At 40.3% G+C, this 18,420-nt stretch overlaps 1 protein-coding gene across 1 annotated transcript in view; it reads right to left on the bottom strand.

Annotated features, from left to right (window-relative positions):
- The window catches only part of LOC143124354 (lutropin-choriogonadotropic hormone receptor-like), a 28,105-nt gene extending 10,922 nt beyond the window's left edge, over positions 1-17,183 (bottom strand). Inside the window, exons 1-2 of the mRNA XM_076285797.1 lie at positions 17,017-17,183; positions 16,793-16,864 (exon numbers count right to left, since the gene is read on the bottom strand). Coding sequence (XP_076141912.1) covers positions 16,793-16,864; positions 17,017-17,180 — 236 coding nt within the window. The 5' untranslated portion in view covers positions 17,181-17,183. The remainder of the gene's footprint in view (positions 1-16,792; positions 16,865-17,016) is intronic.
- Between the last annotated feature and the right edge of the window lie 1,237 nt (positions 17,184-18,420).

Raw genomic sequence — 18,420 nt, 5'->3', positions numbered from 1 at the left:
GAAGATAACAGGAGTGAGGAAGTGCAGGGGAGTTGAGGGATGAGGTTTGTTAAATTTTAAACTGATTAAGAAAGTTTTGTTTTGTAATTGCTCAATAAAACCACTCGTCATGGACTTTTTACTCAAAACTAATGGCTGGGATAGATTCAGCACCCCTAAAAACCCCTAGTTAGACATCTCAAAAGCTAATATTGGTCAACAAAATGTCCCTCTGGGCACCCCAAACTTGATGGGCTCTCCAGGTGTTTCCCCGAGGATTTGGCCGTGGATAAATTGGGAGGTGTTACCAGACACCTATAGGAACACATAGTAAAAAAAGCTATTGGTAAGATTTTTTTTTGCAGATTGGCGAAAAAAAAAGCCTAACTTTCCCTAACTAACAGTAGTTGTTGGGTAATATTTAGCATTATTGACATAAAGTATGAAGCAAAGCCAAGATGGTCAGGCTAGGCTGGAGGCATTTGTTGATTTGGCACGAATGACCCTGGTAACAGTTAATGGAGTGGGGCGTGGGTAAGTGAGCAGCAGCTCATTAATATGTAATGAGCAGCAGAAACAGCACACTTTGACAGGGACTGAAAAAGAGTGTAATAGAGGTAGGCAAGAATCTTTTCCTACAAGCTATTTCCAGCAAACAACTTCAGAAACATGTTTTCTGGAACTCATAGACCTATTTTAACTTGTTGAAAAATAGTCATAATATGGGCACTTTAATAACCTGACAATGGTAAATGGAATGCATTTATATCAGGGGTATTCAATTAATCTTCAGCGAGGTCCATCTACGGAAAATTTCCTCAAGCAAAGGTCCGGAGCATCATAATATTTAACGCGTGTGTTTAGGCTATGTATGTATGTATGTATGTATGTATGTATGCATGCATGTATATATATATATATATATATATACAGGGTTGGGTCAGATTACTTTTTTCTGTTTATTATTTCATTACATCTATGAAATCTCTTTGCTCTGAGTAAAGCATTCCTGTGTGAATTAACTGATCTTTTCCTCCAAAAATCTTAATGTAGCCCCTTGTTTTAGCGTTACCATTTACTTTCGGGTCACCAGGTCCCATTGTCTGAAAAACACCCAAAACTAATACATTTCTATAGCTATTCTCCACTTTGGGGGTGGTATTTTGGTGGTTGAAATTTTCCCCATCCCAAAATTGATCACTTAGTCATGGATGTGATCATGGATCACTATTCTCCAAACATGCACAACTCAGCTTAACCTTTATAAGTATAAGTATAAGTATATATACTTTTTTGATCCCGTGAGGGAAATTTGGTCTCTGCATTTAACCCAATCGGTGAATTAGTGAAACACAAACAGCACACAGTTAACACACAGTGAGGTGAAGCACACACTAATCCCGGCGCAGTGAGCTGCCTGCAACAACAGCGGCGCTCAGGGAGCAGTGAGGGGTTAGGGGCCTTGCTCAAGGGCACTTCAGCCGCGGCCCACTGGTCGGGGCTCGAACCAGCAACCCTCCGGTTACAAGTCCAGAGTGCTAACCAGTGGGCCACGGCTGCCCCAAGGGCACACCTGGACAATGAATTTAGCTTTGTCCATGTCCATTTCAATTGTGGGGGTGAGAAAATTATTCCTTTGGGATGTTTTTCAACCAGGGGGACCTGGTGACTTTCTCAAAGTAAACGGTAACACTAAAACAAGAGGCTACATTAAGATTAGGAGGAAAAGATCAGGCAGTGTGCCGAGAGACCTGCCCAAATAGTAAATAAGTTAGTAAGTAAGTATAGATACTCTTTTGATCCCGTGAGGGAAATTTGGTCTCCCAATCCACGAATTAGTGAAGCACAGTGAACACACAGTGAGGTGAAGCACACAATGAGCACACAGTGAGGTGAAGCACACACCAACCCGGAGCAGTGAGCTGTCTGCTACAACGGCGCTCGGGGATCAATGAGGGGTTAGGTGCCTTACTCAAGGGCACTTCAGCCATGGATGTGGGCATGGGAGAGCAGTGCTCAACCACTTTCCCCGCCCACATTTTTTCTACTGGTCGGGGATCGAACCGGCAAGTCCAAAGCTTGTCGAATTAAAAGATAACTAGGCTATCATTAAAAAGTTGCATTGCTTGCATGATAAAATGTAATCAGGTAATCCCCAACAATGTAACTGTAATCTGATTACACAATTTCTTTATTGTAATCTTGGCTGATTATAGTTACTTGATTTTTGTAATCTGATTACGTAATCCAGATTACATGTAATCCGTTACTACCCAACCCTGTATATATATATATATATATATAATATATATATAATAGATATATATTAGGATGGATGGATGGAGCCTAGTTGTAGGCCCATAAAATAAGTAGCCTAAAAGGCAACATTCGAAATGAGGAGAAATAAGGCAAGATAGAGTAATTGGGGAGAAAACTGAGTAGCCTTGGCTATTTTTAAGATCTTAACGTGAACTTAACATAAAATTTGAGCTGAGACATGGATATTCTACAGCTGGTTCCTTGAACCCATTAATCAGCAAGTTTTTACGTTGACCCGAAATCCTGGAAACCCAGGAACATCACGTTGTTGGGCAGTGAATGCATGAAGGCTTAAAGGAACCATATGTAATATTGTGGCCAAAACTGGTACTGCAATCACTTTCAAATTACTGTAGAGCGGAGTATCCCCTCCCCCTCCCCCCTGACTCGAGGTTGCCAACCCGGATGCCGAAACACTACTGACTTTGTGATTAGTACATAGGTGGATGGTGGCGCATCAGGCCAAAACACAACATGACATGACAAAACACAACATCAACATCAGTTGAGGGCTGCAACTTCACTTTTTAAAATGACAATATCCTGGCCGGACTGCTGTTGTCAGTGATATAAGTATTTGAAATGAACATGATTTCTTAATGTCTAGTGACATACCAGGGCCATTTTATGATTAATTGAAATACATTTCTTACATACGGTTCCTTTAACTAGATTGTGGTGGATCTATCATATTGCCTTCTTAAATCGTAAAATATTCTGTGGTCTCAGTTAGCCACATAGAAGCATTGCATAGAAGAAGTCTGGCTAAATTGCTATTAAATCCGCTTAGCATCGTGACCATGCTGCGCAAATTTGTTCAAAACTGCTGCATTGAAGTGAACTCTGCTAAGATCTTATCACAACATAGTTTAGTCTCTTCAATGTAGCCTAAGTTAAGTTATGCAATGAAGCAGTATCTCAAAGCTAACGTTAGAATACTGTTTGGATGTCGAATTTAGCATGCTTAGCCTACTTACAGCTGCTTGTCAATTTCGTTGAAGGTCTCATTTTATTGACTCTGACACTGAATGTTTGCAAAATCCCGATGTAAATGGAAAAGTGTTTTCCAAAACTCAAAAGTGCTTGTGCCAAGGAGAAGTACGAACCTTTATTTTAACTATGTAGAAAACGTTATGAATTGCATCCACACATCAGCAGCCTTTAAACTGTGTTACAATTGCAATTTGCAAGGGTTTCCTCACGAACGTCTAGTGCAGGGGTCGGCAATTACGTTTGGACCCGGGCCAATTTTTTTTCAGACAATGGCATCGCGGGCCATAGCTTTTGTAATGGGGGGGGGGGGGGGGGGGGGGGTGTTATAGGCCTACTATTTAAATTATTAATTATTATATTATATTAAAATAAACATCATCTAACTTTTAAAATGCATTTAATTTAATTCCATTAAAAACGTTTATTTGCTTATGTGCGCTGTTTTTATGCCGCCTGCTGCATCTCCTGTCGTCTCTCATGAAACAGGCGACTTGCCTAGCAACTTGCCGTAACTAATGTGTAGGCTACAAATATTATTCTTTTGGATGACGTGTAAATGATTAGCTGAACATTGCTATATGCTAGTTATCGATGCAAAATGTCGTTGTCAAAAGCCTTGAAAAGAAAAATTGATTCAGAATGCAGGACCTACAAAGAAGAATGGAAGCAGAGGTATGTGTTGAGCCTGCCTGCATTTCTTAATGCCAAGCCTATTAATTTAACGAAACATAGGCTATTTTTGACCTTGCCCACTGGAAGAGGGAGACAGGACACTGTTGTTTTTTTGCACAAGATTACGCGCACTCGCGTGCCAATACCGTTCCGACCTGTGCGTCATGGATAACTGCAAGGATGTTCCACCTGTTTTGTCACTTTAGTAGGACTATCATCTATACCTCAATAAATGTTTTGAAATTGATGGGATTGCTGTAGGCCTTTTTTTCTTTTTAAAAACATGGGGTTAAAAAAAAATTTCATTCAACAGCAAATTAACGTCATCTCGCGGGCCAGATAGAATCAATGGCGGGCCAAAATTGGCCCGCGGGCCACTATTTGCCGACCCCTGGTCTAGTGTAATGGATGTTGATAGACAGAAAGTTGAATGGATGTTGATAGGCAGATTGTTTAATGGATGTTGATGGGATAGTTTAATGCAGGGGTCGGGAACCTTTTTTGCCTGGAGAGCCACTTTTACCAATTTTTTTTTTTTTTTATCTCAGAAGAGCCACATAAAGACGGTTACAAGAAAAAGTTTAGATATTTAACGTACATTTACTTTCATTCAACAGAGGATTTTTAAATACATATTCTACTAGTTTTAAAAGTAATGTGCAAGTAACTTGAAATGTAAAGTGGAATGACAGAAGTATAGGCCTTAGGCTTCCCATGTAGACTAAACACCACCCCCTATTTTCCCAGTGTTCTTTTGGTATGCAAAGTAACCTCATAGTTAACAACACAACACTCAATTTTCATGACATGACATGTCATTGGCGAAATTGAACATTAGGCCTACTGTACCAGAGATTAGATTTGGTGATGGCCTTGGAGTCTGGCTGGCTCATATTCAGTGAGGTGAAGTTTCATGCAAGAATTGAGGCTGTCATCATTTAAGGGCAACTCCACGCAAAACTGTCATATATCCATAACGCCAACATGGCATTGTGTTGGCATTATGGATGTGACAGTTTTGCGCGGAATTGCCCTTAAACGTGAGCGCAGGTTTGTCTTTATATTTTTCATATGTGAGAAAGATTTCACATAAGTGGAACCGAACAGGGTTAACACAGCAATACTAACTCGTTGCAGTGTGCGATATATAACGGGCAGTTCATTTCGCGTTTTCAGAATCAGTCTTTGGATGGAAACTTTCCCATTTCAGCCCGCTTGTGTTCGCGCTCGCAAGCTGTGCTCACTGACGTTTCCTTTTTGACATTTTCCTTATCTAACCTACAGCAAGCGCACACATCAACAATAACAATTAAAGTGTTCTCGTTCATCTTTTTTTCTCTTCGCCATTTTCTTTGTTTTGGATACAACCGTTAGCTAGCTGAATTTTTAAGTAAAGCATCAGCGGGTGGAATGTTATCTCGGCACAGCATTGTCCAATAAAAAAACGCGTTTTTCATATCTGTACAGTAGGCTACATCGACGTAACCGTGAATTTCAGCGGTAGAGAACAGACATGGGATGGATTAAACTACGTGAACATATATTATATTTCGAACACTATTTTAACATTTTGATTTCAGTAGGTCCATTTTTAATTTAATACAGTACCAAAATTATTCATGACTTATTGAGTAAACAAATGGCAGGTTTGTCCGAGAGCCAGATGCAGTTCCCAAAAGAGCCACATGTGGCTCGCGAGCCATAGGTTCCCGACTCCTGGTTTAATGGGTAGATGAGTGAATGGTTTGAAGAGGATGAATGGATAGAAAGTTGGATGGAATGTGCCTTATATCCTTGTAGAATGGAGATACACAGAGAGAGTTGGTCTAATTGAGCAGAAAGCAGTTGATACAGGTGCAATCAGTTTAACTAGCTTTTTGATGGGACCTAGTTGAGCAGCTGGAAGTTGATACAGGTGCAAATCAAGTTACATTAATTAGCCCATTATGATGTCATAGTCCCCATACAAAGTCTATGGGGAAAAATAAGCTTGTTTTTTTATTAATATCTCAAAAAGTATGAAGTTTACAAAAGTGAAAAATACATTCCTCAAGTCTCCTTTTCAAGACCTACGTTACAAAGTTTGAACGAAGTTTCTACGTTAAACGGTTGAAGCTGAATTAGACGCAGAAATTTGGTGGGAAGAAGAAGAAGAAGAAGAAGAAGAAGAAGACTTTGGATAACAGAACAGTGCATTTTCATGCACTGTAATAAATCCAAAAAACGTGTTTTAGGTAGGCTAGCCTAGGCCTACTATAAGTTGGTGTTCATATGTAAGCTATTCAGTAGGCTTCACCTCAGAATTCTCAAGATAATCAAAACCAAAGATTCTAGAACAGAGCAAGATGGATTACTGGCAGGATATTTTTCTCTAAATAAAGATTCATAATACTTTGAACATTCAATGAATTGACAGATGCACTTCCACTTACGATTTACTTATTTATTTTTCATTACAATTTATTCACTTTAAATAAATTATAATGTAAAATTGTAGGATTAACAGGAATTGTAGTTGCTCAACACCACAGGAACAGTTAAAAAAAAAAAAGTCTTAACTCACGACTCCAGAGGTTCACAGAACGAGAAAGGGGAGGAACGATGGTGAACTTGCATGTTAGTAAAGGCAGGTAGCCTGGCGAGCCAGACCCATATTAAAATGTAGGGTCTGGGCACTCACCGTTCGCAGTGCTCAGTCTGAGGGGCGGGATACCCAGCTAACACAGTTACGTCGCCGTTACGTAACTTTATTACCAAACATACGTTGCCGCCACGTAAGTTCTAACGTTGCCGATACGTGCGGGTGAAAGACGCGATTACGTTGCCGCAACATATCTTGGCAACGTTTCTCGCACGTAACCTCCACGTCGCGGCAACCAAAAGACATACTGGCGACATTGTAGCAACCTTCCTGAGAAAGGTTGCCATAATGTCGCCAGCACGTTAGGGCGGATCTGCATGTGCAGTCCTCATTTGCCCATAGAATCCACAAAATCTAGTCACATTCATATACCTGCATTCTGGCTGGTGGCTGTTGCTAATGTTGACCCCAAGCCTATTCAAGACAGCTGCACTAACAAGTATCAATTTATGACTGCCACGCACAAAATCTAGTTGAGATAGCCTAGACAAGCCACATTCATATTTTACCTGCATTTTGACTGGCTGTTGCTAATGTTGAGCCTATTCAAAAGAAAAGACAACTGTACACTAACAAATGATATTTTATTTAAAATAATGTGGAAATTCAATTTTGCGATGATCTTCCACCTGCTGTTCCATCCGACCCTGTGAAGAACAAATAAAAGAGAACAGGTGAGTGCATTTATATTAATTTTACATTCAGTCAACAGTCATTTTACATTTAGTCAAAACTTAAATAGGATATGCTAATAGCTGGTTACGCTAGACTTTTTTGCTGCTGCTGGGTCATTCCTTCGCCCTTGCACTTGTAGCCTAGATCAAGTGTGAGGATGCCGGCGCCGACGGTAGGCTACCAAGTCGCGGGAATAACGGAGCAGTGGACTGGAGATGCGGATGGTGTTTCTGTATTAATATTATTATTATAACTGTGCGTTCAGATAGCCTACCCGGCCGTAAGTATTGATACTGCTCCTTTGTTAAGTTTAGTTCATACTGTTATCAGTCTGTGCTCGTTAGAAGCATTATTGAGGATTGTAAATGCGTTGATATAACGCGAGTGTGAGAGTGAAATGGTCGCGGTATGATCCGGTATATGGTATGCACATTTAATGTACGACGTCTGACAGTTACTTTATAAACATGGAGATAATCTTGTGTTGATTCACCAGCATATTGCAGCTAAACTGTAGGCCTACTGTGTACATTGCTGCTATAGCTGTAATGTTAGTGAACCATGATTCCATGCGTTTTTGGCTATAAGCTTCATTGTTTTGGAGTTTTTTAGCTTGTTGCACTAAGATGTCTCGCCTAGAATTGGGTTATGTCTATACAAAACCATCGGGTGTATTTCCTCTTACCGCTTTCACACCTTTAACGATAGGCCTACCGGTAAGGAAAAAACGGCTAAAAGTACTGTAGTGCATATGCCAGACCAGTCGATGGCGCCGCGGGCCGTGCAGAGGCTTCACATTTAGGCCTAATTCGCGTAGAAGACAAAACATTGTTGAAAGTTTGTTAAGCTGTCGCATAAAATAAGGAGACTACATGCAATTCGGTTTTCAATTCAGCTGTTAAAGTACTAAAGTTCATTTTCAAGGTATGTGACTTATGTGGAATTTCAAATGCTTAGGCCTACGTATTGCATTAGGTCTGAGCACTATTGGAGAAAACATTAGCATGCGTCAGTCAGTCATAGGTTGTAGTAAGCTTAGCTAATGTTTCACTAAGTTAAGCTATTGGTGTGCTTCAGTAACTTGGCCACAAAAGGCTGATACATTGCGCACATAAATCATGACAGGGGAAAATAATAACCGGTTTAAAAAAAAACAAAACAGCGTCGTGTAGATGGTGTCGAGCCGCCAAGGTTATTGCTTGAAGATGAAGACGAGTAACCACGTCTTGTGAACAAGCTTAAAGATGAACTGAACTGGAATTTGAAGTAAAGGTGATATAACAGATGTATTTTATTTCTTCTCATTGGTACAATGATTAAAATGGCTGAATTTATTAAAAGGGATAAAATTGTACGTTGAAAGTGGTGTTGTTGTTACACGGGCGCCGGCATGTTGGATTTCAACAATCGGCTACGTCACTGGCATGGTAAGCTACTCTGCACTAGCACTAGCAGCCATAGCAGATAATGAGTCTGAGGCTAGCTGACATGGCTGAGGAAACTAACATTAGGCCTAGCTGAGTTACATATTGGCCATAAGCCATTTATCATAGGCTAGCCTACATCACAAAATCTCATACAAAATGAAACCAAACTAGTGAAACAAAGGCGAACACTTTAACAGGGGAAATTAATTTGGCATGAATCATACTGAACGCTATTTTGTCAATGAGCAGAAACACACACGACATTCAAACTATTGATAAGATGTGCACTATGGAAACTGGTCTGTAACTTTGGACGAATAAATGCCATTGACTTGCCATATCCTGACTTAAAAAAACCTTTTCTTGCTTACTTTATCGCAAACTCGGTGGAACAGCTTGTAGTCTTTTTCAATTCATAGAAAGGCGAGCCCACAGTCTATGTGCCATGGAGCCTAAGTTTCAACTTCGGCTTCGTTCATTCAATGCAGTCACTGGTCGCAATTACAAAGTCTGGGAAGGTTCGTTCAATCGTTTAAAGTTTTAAGTGCAGTAGCCTATCTGTCTCCTTTGGAATAATATCTCAAAGTAGCCTCAGGTGAGGTCCAGTGATAGATAGGCTACCATACGATCCAACCTAGGAAAGGGCTAGCAGCTAACACCTTGGAAACACTCTTATGTCAAACTCCACAAGCTAGCACTCCGACCATAGAGAGTAAACCATGACTCCGACGATATCACAGATCGATAATAATGCTTTTACTAGCTGGTAACTAAACCACAGCGGGTCTGTAAACAGAATCCAATGTCCCTTTCTACTCACCCTGAAGCCAGTTGTTCACCGTCTCAGGACAGATTGTTGATGCGAGGGAGTTTAACTCGCAGTACTGCTATCCAAGAGACTCGTGCAATATCAACATCCACAAGGTAAAAATCTGCAAACTCTCCACTAACGTTAGCCTAAAATAAACGGCAAACTCGTGTATCCTCCGTGTATCTGGGGTCAACTTGGGGTAACGAAGTTTTTAACAGTTTCAAGGGAGGGAGAGAGAGAGCCCGTGTGAGTTGCTGTTACTAGTGCCAGTAGTCCATACTGCGTTAGCCTACATTGACGTGACAATGCGTGTTATATAGCTTATTTGTATATGCACGTAGCCTTCGCATAGGCCTAATGTAGTGGTGGTGAGTGAGTATGCAGTTGTGTGGAGGATGTACAGTAGGCAATGTATGTGTGTGAGGGATGGAGGGAGACAGAGAGACAGCGTGCGTGTTGCTGTCTCAAGCGCCCCTCGTCCAGTTTTCTACATGACCTAGGCTAGGTCTACAGTAGCCTATGTTGTGCCGCACAAAATGTATCTATGTTGTACATTGCACAAAATGTATACCCCCCGAAATAAACACATACATAAATAAACACATTTTTCCCGTCACTTTGGCTTCCTTGAACATTTTCCCTACGTTTCGCCACTGCTTTGCAACAGATAGATTCCAGTGTCCATGCTCCGGCAGCGCCCACACAGTCATTTTCACCCAAATGATCCTACTGAAGGTTGAGCTGGAGCCTGAAACCCATCTAGTGGTAGTCAAGACACTACAGGCCTGTCCCTCACAGGCTCAAATTTGTAACCCATGCCATTAAAATTACAAATTTTCGTGTATACATAATATGCTGCAGCTGTTGCCTATAGAACTTCTCAGGTCCTACCATGCCAGTGACGTCATTGAACCTGGCAGCGTTCTAATACTAACAAACGCAATTTTGGTGTTGCTTAAAAAAGGCTACGTATTGATTTTTTTAAATTATTTTTTTAGTGTCATTTATTTTTAATTGTCATAATCAACACATTATCAATGTTGATTCTTTCAGTTCAGTTCATCTTTAAAAAGTAGCTAGGGCATGGATCTGCATATCATTTTGAGGTGGTGTACAAAAATATGATAATTGTTCCCTAATAGTCGGCATGTTCGTATAATTGATTTAGAGGGATATTTGCCTCTCTCGTTTCAACTCACCTTAAACTTTTGGTGTGGGCTGCAGGGGCATGTTTTAAGACCTCAGCTATCAGGAGCTCTACCTCCTCTTCCAGCTCTGGCTTCCATTTCATGATCGCTTCTGTAATAAGATTGAATTTGTGATCAAATTTCAGGCAAACGCTTACAGATATTAGACACTTTATTTTTCTGAAAGCATACGAGTCCATGAACCACAGCACAGGACAGGCCCAAAAATGGGCGTGTCACCAACACTCAGGGAGAGATGAAGTGCACAGCTAACTGTCTGTATCATAGAAAGAAAACGGATAAACTCACCTGCACAACAGGCCATAAAAGTAAATAAAACACTCAGTAAATAAAGTTAGTACATGCCATTTCCCTCGCCACTGACTGTATCGCCATGGCAACACCAAACGGTCTCACAAAACGCTAAGTTAATGTAACGTTATTTAACCGTAAAATAATCCACGAAATGTCAAAAGATAGGGAATAATCTTAAACACATTTCCCTTTCTAACATAAAAACATCAGAAAACAATAAAAACACTTACAGAACTGAGCTGTATTTGGGTAATGGTGATGGTTTTATACAGTTAGCAGCTAGCATGTTCTGTAATATCTTCATTGAACTCAGTATTACAGATAGCCTAACGTTACACTTTAGGAAATAAAGTGAAACTCACCAAAACACTCTTCAATACTATTGAAAGCACCACGAAATTGTCGCTTAGATGTGATAGAACAGACTCGGTTTGGTGATAGAAAAGACGTGAAAGGTGTTTAATTACTATATAGTTCGGTGCTGTATGTTGTCCCATGATGAATGATTTTGCGTCTTTTCGTTTTTTTCCGTTAGGTGAACTTGCTCGTGTCTAACTCATACTAGCTCGTGGCTAGGAAGGCGTCTTAAAGGGGCAGTAACATTAATTTAAAAGTGGTGATCATACAAATAAAGTTGAAGGCTTTTGGTAACAACAAGTGTATTTATTAAGAAATGTCGTATATATTTATTACTATATATTAATTTGTATGTTAATTTAGTCTGTTTATTATTCTATTTTGAACCATTCAGATGTGACCAAGCATGGAGATTACTTGGTCACACTTATCTGTGAACTACAGGCATAAAAACAAGACCAATTTGTCAAACCCAGCTAGTTAGACACAATTGTTCTTTTATAGCTGCCCTCGCACACTTTTTCATTTCGCTGGATATTTTATTCAACTGTTTCTCAGCATAATGTATGTATGTGAACAGAAAGTAAGACATTCTTACCTTTTTTTTTCCTTTTCCAGGAACCGAACTGAAGATGCTGGGATCCACCATTTTAAAGACGACTTGAGGCAAAAGGACATCTTGACAACCCTCAGCTGCAACAGCAGAACCAGCACCTCTGCGGCTTAAGGACAACGTCAGCTTGATAGAAAACTGGGGGGCAGTTACCTTTGGGGTCTAGTGTTTCCCTGTCCCTTATATGCCTTGTGAATCACTGTTTTAAATCGGAGATGCCGACCACAGTCTTTGTTTGTTGTTTCCGATAGTATTTTGAAATAGCCTCTTATATAGTTCTGTTAATTGGGCAAAATGTCCTGCATGAGAGTGTGATTAGTAAATGACATACCCATGGCTGTATTACATTTGTGCTGCACCTCAAGCCTTGTCCATACAGACACCAGCTTGTTCAACGCATTTCTTGTCAGACCATTATTCCTAGTCTACCTGTTCAAGTGGAAGCATTTGATGGGTTTACTTTCTTTCTATGTAGTGCTACTCTGTGTGCTACTTTGTGTGTTTTGTTGGAAGGTCTGTGGAAAATGGTGTTTATAAGGCTTAGCTTGACCTAGGACCTTGGACCATGGCGAGTTTTAGGGTGTGCAAGTGAGTTTATGCTGTGTAGTCATCTTTTTTTGGTGGTCTTGGTCCTTTGTAAAATAGAACCTTTTTTTATTTTGCCCTCTGTGTGGGGTTGTTGAGGTGCCAGTAGCTGTCCTCTGAAATGGAAAACAAAAACAAAAAAAAACACCTCACAACAGCATTGGTGTTTTGCAGAACTTGCATAGAATTTGTGACATGATTGACATAAAGGTTTTTAGCATGTATTCAACATTAGTCGGAGTACTAAAATTCAAGATCAATGACTGTTTTGAGGTTACTGAAACAAAGTACAATCAAGATTCCTGTTAGGATAATTATTTGTCGTGATTCCTGTTAGGATAATTAATTGTCGTGATTTATTTATGTGGTCCCTGTATATGCATTTAAAATAAATGCTTCATCAATTCAGTATCTGAATATATCTCATTGCTATTTTTTCAACTGGGTCAGAGTTTGTGGAACTGAGAATTGTTATGTAGTTCTGGATTAATCCTAGTTGAGCACAAATAGTTTCTGTGGGAATTGAGTCATCCCTAGGTAGTGAATAAACAATACAAACCAGTGGTTAATTTTTCCAGCTCGAAAATAGTTTGACTTAGAAAAAATCTGTTATTTTATAGCATGTTAGCCTATGGGTTTTGCTTTGCTGTCTGAAGGTGAGCCCTTTATTGTCACTATAAAATGGAAATACAAATTCTAAACTAGAAATTGTCATACATATCCAGCATAGCATTCAAACCTAATCTTTGTGCTGGACATGGAAACAACCTTTAATACTCGTATGGTGTAATTCTGAACTTTGACGTATCACGGTAAGGAAATGACCACAACACTATGTCGCCGCAACATTACTTGCGTTACCAAGTGGCAAAGTTAGCAAAATTACCAAGCCACTACGTTGCGGCAACGTAATTTGTTTACTTAATGGCAACTTCCTGTAGGCAGCGTTGTGGCAACGTCACTCACAGTACCAAGAGGCAACGTTATCAAAATTACCAAGCCACTATGTTGCCGCAACGTAATTTGTTTACTTAATGGCAACATCCTGTAGGCAACGTTGTGGCAACGTAATTTGTTTACTTAATGGCAACTTCCTGTAGGCAATGTTGTGGCAACGTCACTTACACTACCAAGAGGCAACGTTATCAAAATTACCAAGCCACTACGTTGTGGCAACGTCATTTGTTTACTTAATGGCAACTTCCTGTAGGCAACGTTGTGGCAACGTCACTTACACTACCAAGAGGCAACGTTATCAAAATTACCAAGCCACTACGTCGTGGCAACGTAATTTGTTTACTTAATGGCAACTTCCTGCAGGCAACGTTGTGGTAATGTTGCCACAACGTTGCCAGAAAGTAATGTCGCCATGACCAAATGGCAACTTATAGGCAGCGTTGCCATTTGGTCGTGTGTTAGCTGGGTAATCAGTTGTCTTTCAAATTCCCTCTGCACGCAATAGAGCTGCACAGTCCCGCCCACAGCCGATGCCGGATGTAAAAATTCAATGCAATTTCTCCATTGACAATTGCGGTGTAAGCCATAAAAACTTAACTGCACGTGGTAGACTTAAAACCAGCTACGGTTGTACTAAGCGATTGTATATGCTCCTATAGACACCAAGAGTTCGTGGGGCACTAACCTTGTTTTGAGATAAATGCCTTTTATTCGCGATCTCTTGTATAAGTACTTTTTTACACACAATCCTGAACAATCTCACAATCCCACAGTGATGCCTCTGATTGGTGGAAATGCCGTTATGATCATAGTTTGAAACTTTCTCAGCGAAAAATATTGACAAAGATGGCGGAGTCTTTTACTGCCTATGGCGAAAATCTTAATGTGATTAAAAACTTTCTTGACGAATATTGGTACTTGTATCAACAAGGATTGGGGTTTATACATCACACTAACTTAGTCAGGGCCAATACACTATCAATTAGACCACTGTAATATGTTAGTTTAAACACTCAAACTTTTCAGGTAGCCGACAGGCTAACCTTTAGCATTTCCGACATTGTATGTCATTACATAATGCAGCTAACATTAGCCTACATGCTGCAACACAGGTATGAAATATATTATGTTTTAGTGAGTGTCCAAAGGGGTAAAAGCCACTTTAAATCGGGTCACATTATTGACTGTTGTGTGTCCGAGAGTCAGTTTGTGGGTTTTGTAAGGGCCAGCATAAGGGACAAGACCTACAAAGTTGTGGTGAGTTAAGCAGGGAGGTTGGTAACGTTAATGCTGCTAGCAGTGCTAGTTAACATTAGCTAGGCTACTGTAGCCTTCATACTGTATGATTCATATCAATCATTAACCTAGGAATACTTCGTGCATTTAATGAACATTTTGTGTAATAATTCACAGCAAATTAATAAACTGAATATGGTGGTCCAAGAGCAGACCATGCACCAGTCCATGCATCAGCCCGACTGAGTAGTGATGACCGCATAGGATGAGTCAGGTAGCTGCTAACGTTACGAAGCACTGCCGTTAACGTTAACCGCTTTCACACACACAATATAAAATACACGATGATAAATATGAAATTCAATATCAAAACACTATTATTTACACGATTACTCCTGAAATAACTGCTATTAACTGCACATTCACTATATAAAAATCACTGTTTGGAGGAAAGGGTTCGCGTGCTGTCGTCGGTTGGAAATGATTTCGCGCTGGTTCGTGCATTGCTTATGTATTATTCAGTGAGGCGTGGTGGTTTATGGGATGAGTAGTTCCTTCGCTCGGAAATGAAAATATGTACACAGTCTTGTACCTTTGACTTTTTTTGGATTTTCTCTTCGTTTTTTCACTCGAAATGATATGTTGTATGCTTATGAATTATGCCGTAGCTGGTTAGCCTAAGACATGCTGTAAAACTCTTTAGATACGGATTTTTCCAAACGTCAATGTGACAAATGAATGGCAATCTTACATCCGGCACCTAACCGCGTTTTGGCTGTGGGCGGGACTGTGCAGCTCTATAGGACGCAATAGGATATTCGTTTTCAAGTAGCAGGGAATTCAAGCCAAACCGTTGCAACTCTGCCATCAATCATTATGTTAAGCCCACCAAACGACTCTATACACGATTGCAATGGCCTGATTAAGTTTCGATTTCTGGAGCTCACAAGCCAACGGAGAGTTGCTAGACTAGCTAGGGCCGCGTCTAGATTTCTAGGCTAAAAGGCAGGCGCAAGGGGAAAAAAAACTGTTCAGTGTTCGTTAACGTTACGTTAACGTTCACTGTAATGTTGTATGATAAAGCCACATTTAGGTTTGACTTCCTCCGGCTTCAAGAGTGGCAAAGCCTGTGTACCTTTCCTTAAGACCATTACCCGTTTAAAAAAAAAAACATCAACGGGGGGCTTCAGCTTACACACACACACACACACACACACAAACACACACGGACACGCACACACACACACACATACACACGGACACGCACACACACACACACACATACATACACACGGACACGCACACACACATACCACTTAAATCACCACTAATATCACCACCCCATGTGTCAATGACAATGTCTTATATGTGGAGCGCTTTGGGTTGCACTCTGTGCATGTTAAATGCGCTATACAAATAAAACTGACTTGACTTGACTTGACCATTTAAATGAGAAAGCCATGTTAACAAATTACCTACGACAGACCTTACAATTAATTGATAAACTTTTAGAATACTTTGAGCACTGATGCAGTCAGCATAGGCCTCTTACATTGTTTGCAGGTAGGCCTACATTTCATTCCGTTTTCGATGTCAAACGCGAAACAGCGCCAAAACAACCACCAGTGGACAAAACTGTACACATGTAATTTAAGACTCGCCATAGAGAATGAATGGGGGTAATTACGGAGGTTATAGTTTGACGATGTCGTATTCCCGTGCGGGCCAGATGCTATATACCACGGACATGTTTTGGGGGGGCACCCAAAATGAGTTGGCGGGCCGTAGTTTGGGGACCACTGCTAGCGGTCGATGCGGCGTCTATATTATGTCTATATCATGCCTATGACGTAACTGATCTATCTTGCTCCGCTCTAGAACCTTGCTCCGCTTTAGAATCTTTGATCAAAACATAGGCGTCGTCAACGCTGTCAAAATGTTTGCTGCACAGAGGTTCAACAGCAAAAGTTCAGGCAAGTTGAATGAACTGCACAAACGGACGGTAGACAGAAAGAATACACTTACATTCTGGATACATTGAGTAACCCTTTGAAAGAACTGCTTTGAATTTCCCTCAATGGCAGGTGTACAATTCGCCTGGAAAATAGATGAGATAAGAAGATTTAGATAAGAAAGAGACCCTGGTCACACTAAACTGAGTTGAAGCGATAAAACAATTGGAGGTAGAACGATATGCCAATATATTAAAAGTATGACAAGTTATCCATTCTGTGAAAGCGAAAACTTACAGTGCAGATGGTGAATGTCTTTGCGATTTCTCTTGTGTTTCTCTCGTGCAGCATAATTTCTCCAGAGTGCACTGGCAGACCAGTGGACACTCGAATGTCCAAATAGTCCTCACGTGTTGGACGCTCACCAGCAAGACCACCGACCACACAGTGCGCAAAAGCATACTGAGCAGTCCCTCAAAACTTTTCCTTCACAAACCTTACCCAAATTGGCACAAAGCTAAGCCGCACAAGTTCTGCGATCTCAGTGTCCGTCCTGTCTTTACACGAGAATTGGCAACTAGCGCTCAGAGCGCCGCACGCTCACTTCGGTAAAGTTAGACAGAAATTGCCAGATTCGCAAGATTCGCGTTTTGCGGTTCAATAAATCATAGGAGAAATGTTTTCATTGCACAATAGAGAGCTCTATCTAACCGTAGTAGGGTAGACAACAAGCTACAACCCGGTTTCATCCGAAAGAACCGTGTACATATGCGGATAAATAAAACGCATCCCTGTGAGCATTCTGCTTTCAGCCGAACGTCTAGGGATCGTCTACAAAGTGCAAAAACGAAAGTGGATACAAATACATTTAAATAGCTTCACTGTTATTAAGCCTAGTGCTTCCAAAATCATAACACACAGTTAGTGCTTCACTAACAACACACTACACCTGCCAATTACGGGAAAAACTTACTCACCCTACTTATAATATATTTTTATTGGGGGTAAAATTCAATAGCTTCACTGTCATTGATCCTAGTGCTTCCAAAATCACAACACACATATAGGGCTTCCCAAGCAACATGCTACAGCAGCTAATTATGGAAAAATTGACTCGCCCTATTTATAATATATTTGTATGGGGGGAAAATTCAATAGCTTCACTGTTATTGAGCCTAGTACTTCCAAAATCACAACACACATTTAGGGCCTCACTAGCAACAGACTACACCTGCTAATTATGGAAAAAATTACTTGCCATATTTATAACATATTTTTTATGGGGGGAAAATTCAAAAGCTTCACTCTGTTTGAGCATAGTGCTTTCAAAATCACTACACACATCTAGGGCCTCCCTATCAACATACTACACCTTGTTTTGGTAAATTATGTTCAGCCTAATTATAATATATTTTTATTGGGGATAAAATGCAATAGCTTCAGTATCACAACACACATCTAGGTCCTCCCTATTAACATACTACACCTGCTAATTTGGGAAAAGCTGGCTTAGCCTATTTATATGTTTTTATTTGGTAAATAATTCAATAGCTATCACTGTTATTGAGCCTAGTGCTTCCAAAATCACAACACACATTTAGGGCCTCCCTATTAACATACTACACCTGCTTGTTTTGGGAAATTATGCTCAGCCTATTCATAATATATTTTTATTTCAGAAAAAAATCTATAGCTTAATTG

Source organism: Alosa pseudoharengus, unplaced genomic scaffold (assembly GCF_046254945.1).
Source record: "Alosa pseudoharengus isolate Yale_2024_CS ecotype anadromous, Long Island Sound unplaced genomic scaffold, YU_APseudo_1.1 YU_APseudo_1.1_scf_15, whole genome shotgun sequence".
In the NCBI taxonomy this organism is placed as follows: Eukaryota; Metazoa; Chordata; class Actinopteri; order Clupeiformes; family Clupeidae; genus Alosa; species Alosa pseudoharengus.
This window is presented reverse-complemented; position numbering and strand designations above follow the sequence as displayed.